The sequence below is a fragment of the Thermobia domestica genome, chromosome 17 (assembly GCF_964235325.1).
Source record: "Thermobia domestica chromosome 17, izTheDome1.hap1.1, whole genome shotgun sequence".
NCBI lineage: Eukaryota > Metazoa > Arthropoda > Insecta > Zygentoma > Lepismatidae > Thermobia > Thermobia domestica.
Window position 1 is genome coordinate 168,662,888 of NC_137470.1, and position 8,874 is coordinate 168,671,761.

General features: G+C 37.1%; 1 protein-coding gene across 1 annotated transcript; it reads right to left on the reverse strand.

Annotated features, from left to right (window-relative positions):
• Positions 1–3,071: 3,071 nt before the first annotated feature.
• LOC145674233 (52 kDa repressor of the inhibitor of the protein kinase-like) lies at positions 3,072–4,385 on the reverse strand. Its single transcript, XM_081744070.1, has one exon. The coding sequence runs from the start codon at positions 4,383–4,385 to the stop codon at positions 3,072–3,074; it is 1,314 nt and encodes a 437-aa protein (XP_081600196.1).
• Positions 4,386–8,874: the final 4,489 nt, after the last annotated feature.

The window sequence follows — 8,874 nt, forward strand, 5'->3', positions numbered from 1 at the left end:
TTGAAATACACTCAAACTATAGGTGCTTTATTCAAGAAACAAGAATTTTAGGAATCATAAAAAAATAATCAAAAGATTGTGATCTTGGCCAATAATTAGCTTTTGGATCAGGGGCACAAAATTTTTGAACAGTCCCTAAATTGAGCTTTCGAATTTTCTACGGAATAAGCATATCATACTGAGTTAAGTGATAGATTGAGTTTGACTACACTACATGTAGTTCTCCAGATATAAGGCGTACTATAAAATTTTGGATTGGAATGTGTTGGATCTTTTGATGCATTTTTGGATCAGGGGCACAACATTTTTGAACAGTCCCTAAATTGAGCTTTCGAATTTTCTACGGAGTAAGCATATCATACTGAGTTAAGTGATAGATTGAGTTTGACTACACTACATGTAGTTCTCCAGATATAAGGCGTACTATAAAATTTTGGATTGGAATGTGTTGGATCTTTTGATGCATTTTTGGATCAGGGGCACAACATTTTTGAACAGTCCCTAAATTGAGCTTTCGAATTTTCTACGGAGTAAGCATATCATACTGAGTTAAGTGATAGATTGAGTTTGACTACACTACATGTAGTTCTCCAGATATAAGGCGTACTATAAAATTTTGGATTGGAATGTGTTGGATCTTTTGATGCATTTTTGGATCAGGGGCACAAAATTTTTGAACAGTCCCTAAATTGAGCTTTCGAATTTTCTACGGAGTAAGCATATCATACTGAGTTAAGTGATAGATTGAGTTTGACTACACTACATGTAGTTCTCCAGATATAAGGCGTACTATAAAATTTTGGATTGGAATGTGTTGGATCTTTTGATGCATTTTTGGATCAGAGGCCACAAAATTTTTGAACGGTCCCTAAATCGAGTTTTTTTCGGAATAAGCACATCATGCTGAGTTCACTGAAACTTTGGGTTTGACTACAGTCTATGTAGTTTTCCAGATAACATTTTGATTGAAATATATTAGATCTTTTGTTGCACTTTTGGATCAGGGCCACAAACTTTTTCAACGGTCTCTAAATCTAGTTTTCGTACTTTTTTTGTCGAATCCCTACATCATACTGAGTCAGGTTATAGTTTGGATTTGGCTACACTATATGTAGTTCTCCAGATATAAGCCGTACTAGAAACTTTTTGTCTCAAATATATTGGATCTTATGATGCATTTTTGAATCAGGGGCCACACAATTTTTGAACGGTCCCTAGATCAAGTTTTCAAATTTTTTTGCCGAATAAGCACATCATACTGAGTCTATAGTCTAGGTTTGGCCATACTATGTGTAGTTCTCCAGATATAAGGCGTACTAAAAACTTTTTGTCTCAAATATATTGGATCTTCTAATCAAATAAGTAATTTACATATTTTTCAGTGTACGCTACCCAGCGACGCAAGTAGGCTAGTTGTCGCCCGGGGCGACTAGGCTAGTTGTCGCCATTTCTTGGGAGTATGGAGAATGCAATAGTGTTTTCCATCAAAGGCTTAGAACAGTGTCCAGGTTCATCCTAGCCACGTGAGGTTTAGCGTTGTCCTGTAACAGGAGAACCCCTTTGTGATTCAGAAGTGTTGGCTCCAGAGTTTTGATGTTTTCTTGAACACGGCTCAACTGCTGACAGTACGCAGTTGCATTCATGCTCTGACCAGCTGGTAGCAGTTCCCGATGCACAATGCCGCGAGCAGTCTGCCAAACACACAGGAGGACCTTCTTCTGGTGCAGTGCTGGTTTTAGCTGTTTTAGAACCGGTTCATGGGATGTTAACCAATGATAACGGCGCCTTGGTGCTTCGTACAGGACCCACTTCTCATCACATGTCAATACCCTGTCCAGAAATTGCTCCTTCCTTAGACGAGACAGCAAATAAACACATGTGTCTGGTCGCCTTGCCTTTTGGCCTGGAGTGAAATCATGTGTGACCCATCGACTCTACTTGTAGTACTTCCCAAAGTGATGGAAGTGTTGCCGAATGGTTAGTCCACTCACACTGAATTGTAGTTCCAGTTCCTCATATGTCTGGCCATTGTTCAACTCAATTGCTGCCTGAAGATCTTCATTTTGTACATATATTGGTCTTCCGGCACGTGGTGTGTCATCGAGTATTTCGTCACCGTCCTTAAACTTGTTAAACCACCGCTACACTGTCCGCGTAGTCACGGCACCCTCACCAAAAGACCTGGCATGTCTTCCACCCCGCTGCAGCGCCGTTTGATCCCAGTTTGAACTCGTACAGCATACACACCCTTATGACACTGTGGAGGTTCCATGTTCACTTTGTCCTGACGCAAGTTCACTGTGTAACTGAACTGCTACAACCAGGTAGAATGTTGGATATAGCCGCACCAACAACTGACCTTCGCCTTATCTGCATTCGCATTCAACTCACGGTGTGAGGGCCAATTGAACACAAACTTACATAAAAAACGACATGATTTTCTTGGTTACCTTATAATCTGAGAGTAAAATGCTTGACATATTCTTATAGTCTTATCATAATAATTGCAAATCACAATGCTTTTATAATTATATCGGGATCTGCGTAAGTGTAGTATGAATGAACGATCTGTTGCTTTAGAATAAGATATTTAATTACGACAAACAGTCAATCTGTTGTCTCGAGAATTATACTCGGACATTTTACGAATCTCTTAAATCGATGTAATTCAAATGAAAACACAAAAAGCTGGAATTAAAATTTAAATTTCCGGGCTCTTTTGCTTTCTCGAAATATCCTTGAACGAAAGAACGTATATACTAGTTGTAGCTTCCATGCATGCCAGCAGTGGCGGATCCAGGAAATATTTTTGGGGGGGGCTTGGATAAGCATATTTCACCATGAGTTAGTTCGATTGAAGAAAAACCTTCCTAAATTATTTATACATGGTGCTAAACACGCTATATTAAGGAACCATAATTATAAGGAACTACAAACATGGTGTACAACCTCATTGTAACAAATATACAAAATAGAATGAAGAAGTAATAACATTTATGCCTAATGCAATACTGTTTAATTTGATCTTACCTGGTTTACTGGAATAACAATTGCATTCGTCGAGGATGCAATTAAGAAAAATGATCTATAACTTCTTCAACACTAATGGAAACATTTTCTCTATGAATGTTCATTAGAGCAAGTCCATTTAGTCTATCTTCACTCATTGTTGTCCGCAGATATGACTTAACCAATTTCAAAGTGGAGAAGCTCCTTTCAGCAGAACATGTAACAGGTAGAACACATAGCAAGTGAAGAAGTTTCTTTATATTGGGATAGAACACTGTAAGTGGGTCACTGTATGCTTCTATTGCACTGTTAGGTGGATTGCTTTTATTTTTCCAATGCTCACGCCAAAGAGCCACTTCACTTTTTAGTGCAACTTCACAATCATCAAAATCTTCCAGGTATTTGCGACCAGATTCAACCACATCATTTTCTTTAACTTCTTTCACAAAGGCTGGTAACAGTTTAAAAAGGGGGAGAATATCAGATTGAACTGATGAGAATCTGGAAGACAATTCATTTATAAGGTGGTCCAAAAATGGAAGGTAAACATTCCTTCTGTAGAACTCTTGAGGATTTGATGCTTCTACACTAGATCTGTGTACCTGTCTTTTAACTGTACGAGGACATGCTATTACAACACCATTTTGCTTTGCTATTTCCTCTGCTTTTTTAAAAATAGTATCATAATGTTCATTGTCATTACGGTACTCCTTAAGCAGATGAAAAATATTATCTATCATTGTGTAACATTGGTGAAGCTCCACAGAGGGATTCTGAAGTTGGCGAGAAAGTGAGAGAGTAAGACCAAGCACTGTGCCTACAATGTTAAGTGCAACAATAAAATCAAATCTCATAGTAGACGACAGGAGTCCAGCGGATTTTATCGATGGCACTTTTTCATCTACACAATTTAAAAATGCAACAACAGAATCAAACACATGAAGAAAAAATATAATGCTATCATGGCGTTCAACAAAACGAGTTTCACACAAAGTTTTAAGTTTGTGCCTCTTTTCTTCAGGATGTTGACTGATGATTGAATTTGCCATCGTTTCTATTCGTTGGGCTGAGTCCCGCACAAAGTTTACTACTTCTGTCACTGTACCTATCATATTTCTAATACTTGGTTCAGAACAAGCGTGTGTTAAAGATAAATTTAACTGGTGAGAAGCACAATGCATATATATTGCCAACGGATTAAGTTCCCGGATCCTATTCTGTACCCCTTTTACCTTTCCTGCCATGTTGGCTCCACCATCATATGACTGCCCTCGTAAGTGACACAGATCTAAACCTAGTTCTGAAAATTTATTCAAAATACTTTTTGCAAGACCTTCACCTGTGATATCATTAACTTGAACAAAACCTAAGAACATTTCTTTCACTTTACATAAGTCAGTGTCAAGATAACGAATGCACACAGACAATTGTTCAGCAGAACTGGCATCTGTTGTCTCATCAGCAATCACAGAATACAGTTTCGACTTTTGTATTTCATTTGCGATTTTTTTTCAATGATATTACCACAACACTGGATTAATTCATTTTGGATAGTCTTACTAATAAATGTGGCATTTTTTTGGCGCTGTTTTCAAGTGATTTTCAAGTTCTATGTCTCCCGCATCAACACGAAATCTTAACAGTGACCTGAATTTACCTTCATTTGTTTTGGTATCTTTGTCAAGTACAATTATTCCGTCATCACGATGACCACGAAGAGTTATATTTTCCTGACCACAGAACATTATGGTTTTGACAATGGGAATCAGTCGCTTTCTGTTTTCAGTTATTCTTTTTTTGGCTTCAGCATTGAGCAATACATCAATTGAAAGTTCAGGGTTTTCAAAAGTTCTTACAAAATTGACACTTTTTTCAATAGCACTTTTGTGATAAGCATTGCCTGCATGTTCCCGAAACACTTCCAGCGCATGCTTATATTTTTTCAACGGCGTTTTCACTAAATTCCCGAGAGGAGTTTTTCGTTTTTCTCCTGCTTCGTCCGGTCCAAACAATACACACACCTTACAGTAAGCACCTTCATTCTTTCTACTATATGACAACCAAGGGAAATCGGTTAACCACTTTATATTGAATTTACGATTCTGACCGGACTCAACGACAAGTGGAAATTGATAGTTTGAATTTGGTGTCCATGTTTTTGTGAAAATGTGGTATTTTTCTTCATTTGTAATTACACATTGTCCTACAAAACTCCCAATGTCGTCCATTGCAGAACCGTGTTTTAAGTCAGAGCTGCTTATCTTACCTTGCACTGCAGCTGTGAGTCCAGTTGGAATAGTTTCACAAGAAGCACTGGAAGAATCATTACCTAAACGTTCTTCTTCACCACTTGCTTTTTTCTTTTTTTCGGTCTTGATTAAAAATGATTTTAAGTCAATTTGTTTACGCTTCGACATCTTAAAGAACAGAAAGCTCAAACAAAAACATATAATTCTTTCGAATGGCGGGAATGTAACTCTTGTCTTGTCTTGTCTTATGACTATTATCAGTCAAATAGGTAGGTGTACCAGCTCACTAGTCATATGTGCTACAAATGCTAAATGGTCAAATTTGTACCTCAAACAGAGGATTTATGATTCAAAAGCAAAATAGAATAAAATACAGGACACAATCGGGACGAAATGACACAAGTCAGGAAAATAGTCAAAGTTAGGGAAAGGTCAAAATCGGGAAAGAAGTTCAGACAGGGAAAGAGGGCGAAAAGCCAAGATGAACAGGACAAAAAATTAAGGGTAAGTGGGAGGTATAAAATGAAAAAGAAAGCGTGTAAAAAAGAAGGGAATGTATGTACGTGTAAATGTAACAGAAAGTGTAAGTGTAGTGTAAGTGTATAGCAAGGCCCACTTAACCTTCTTCCTCACGGAGCACTACCAGACACGAGACACCCACTATAACAGCCACTGCCGAACTCCGATGTAACTCTGCGTGCTACGGACGATAAGCGTAATTGTTTTCTTCCTTCTTTACGGAGGCTGGCTGTACTCAGTTACGTAGCAACTAGACACCGTAGGGCCTTATGCAGAATCGTTTTAAAGTTGATTACCGTGATACTAAAAGTCTGACTACTGCAGGAAACATATGTTAATCGAACTCTTTAGTATGGCACTAATCATGCGTCAGAACAACTCTACATAGGACCCCGTAGCCTTGTCTAAAGTAGCCCTTGAAAATATAATGAATCTTACTGCGTGTTAAAATAATGAAATATATTTGGAAAAATAATTATTCTTGAATGGAATATATGTACGTAAGTTTACATTGTCAGCCGTTTGTACTTTCATTGCTTATTTTGAATTTTTGAAACATGATTTTGGGGGGGGCTTCAGCCCGTTAGCCCCCCCCTAAATCCGCTACTGCATGCCAGCAATGTTTTGGCCGTGTGGCTTAAGCTTTTCCTTGTTGTAATTCTCCACGTTGAGTGCCATTCCCATATAATGTTGGTATTTCGTCTGTGCAAACTCGGGATAGGATATATTCTTGGTAGCAAACATTTTTTATTGGCGCCTCTGTCGATGATGACCCGAACTTCTCCACAGTCACTTAGGTACGTCCATGCTTCGTCCATTGTTACAACCAATTTCTAGCTGTCAGCATCTAGGTGGCAATCGTATAGCCTTTTGTGCTCTTGCTCTATCTATTAAATTGGGTGCAGGGAAATTTCTTGATTTTGTATCGTTCAGATCAAATTTTCAGTACCAAATAACGTGCTATTACTATACTATACACACGTACTTCTATTTTGCCATTTAAGACAAATAATTTTTTGATTTCCACTGAATTACTAATTTCTAGCGTTGTATTTGCTTTAGCATTTTCCTTACCTTGTTTCTCCTAATGTTTTTGGCCAATCTTGCAGAAAGGTTGTGGCTGTTCTCTTTTGACATTACACTGAGAAAAATAAGCGGTAATCTAGTCGAGGATAATGGACAATTTGGGTCCTGGAACTAGCTAATAATTTACAACAACCCTTGTGAAACCAAAAGGGTTAATTTTACGAGGTCACCGGTAATCAACCGAATAAGGTTACTGGAAGATGTGTAGAAACAATAGGCTACAGTGTTTAGTTGTTATTAACCTATAAAAGTAGGTTAAAAGAAGGTAACCAATTCAAGAAGGTTAATTTAATTTAAAACACTCTGTTGTTATCAATCGATTTTCACACAAGGTAAATTTAACCCTCCAGAACTTGCTTACTGATAACACTGCATTACAATAAACACAAACAGCAACGTCACCATTTGCAAATTTTAAGAATGAAAAGTCTTAACAATTATGAATACGTCTTAAAGAATAGGAAAACAGTTATTAAAATATGGATGCTACATGAATTAATAGAGACATGTGAAGGAAAGTTTATTTACGGAGGTTTATGCATTTTCTGACATGTAAATGAATTTAATCTTACGAGCCATGTTTCTAGTACAAATAATCACACGAGATGGTAGCACTGCTAACTATGTAACTGCCGTCAAAAAAGTCATTCACTCATAATTCCGTGAAGGATTATAAAAAATATAATACGTCGTGCGTTGCTTCACGTAACAAATATCAAACATGCAGTATAAAGCTTTGCTTATAGGAAAGAGTAAGACCTATAAATTATCGCTGTTAGTTGTCACACATTTCTTATATGGGTATAAGGGTATTCCGAAAGTACAAATGAATGATAACCTTAGGGAGTTGCTACCTATTTTCATACTGCATTTTTTTATATGTACTCCAACCATCAAAGCTGTGTTTGAAGAAAAAATACAAATTATTTTAACTAACTGAATATGCTATTAAAAAATACCTGGTTATTTCAGTTGAAGCACCCTGTTTCATTAACCGAGAATCCGGTTGTTCCAACATGCTAACTAGGTTACCGGTTACAGGCTATGATCAGTAGTGGTAACTATGTGATCGGTTATCGTATCCCTGTGAGTTATTACACTGTAACCTAGCAATATTAACCTGTAACGCAATGTTACAATCACCTTCTCTTGTTAACCTTTTTGGCTTTTGTTGTTGGGACGCACGACTTTTCTGTCCCTATATTGACAAACTAACTTTGTAACTGTTCACCTTTCTCTTTTTTCTTTCGTGTAATTGTGGACAACATCTTAATGTGTTTCTCAATGCTATTCTAATCACATGTTAGTCAAGCTCTTAATACGACGCTAAAAGCGACTCTGTATAGGACTCTCGGTGCTTATCGCCTACTAAAAATTGTATTGGTTCTTTTTCGATCAGGTGAATTGGCAACATCGGGGTGACGTAACGGATTATTTGGTAACGCTGGAGCGCATCTGTCTAGCTGAAGGTGATATCTGCACTGCGTAAGCTCTCGCCCTGGTTGAAACACTAAAGGATATCAATAAATATCTGAATATATTTAAAATATACAAAATTATATTAGTAGACAAGAAAACATGATCCAAGAAGCATTTAGATACAAACATGTTGCTATCAGACAAAAAATTAGCTAATTTTCGGCAGATATTTATATTGGCTTGGAGTTGTTTCTTGAACCTATGTGACATTCACAAACGAAAATTGATTTTTAAATAGGCTAATTTCATTCAAATGTCTACTAGAAAATGAAATAAAATGTTGATTATTAAATCTTGAAGAGATCTTTTTACACTTGTTTCTAAGTTACATGCATTTAATTTTATTAAATTAACTTAATTCTTTAATCAGCATTACACGATTTAATATCAACGATTTGCTAAGACATTTTCATGTTCTTGGCTTTCCGTTACATAACCGATTTTGTTTGCTTTCATATGGAATTACTTCACGTTGTCAGCAATATTTTGTCCTCGTTTTCACGTTGACAGGGAAGGAAAAGATGGCCTGTGG

Coding starts and splice junctions, on each gene's coding strand:
- LOC145674233 (XM_081744070.1), bottom strand. CDS start 4,385: ATGTTCTTAGGTTTTGTTCAAGTTAATGATATCACAGGTGAAGGTCTT.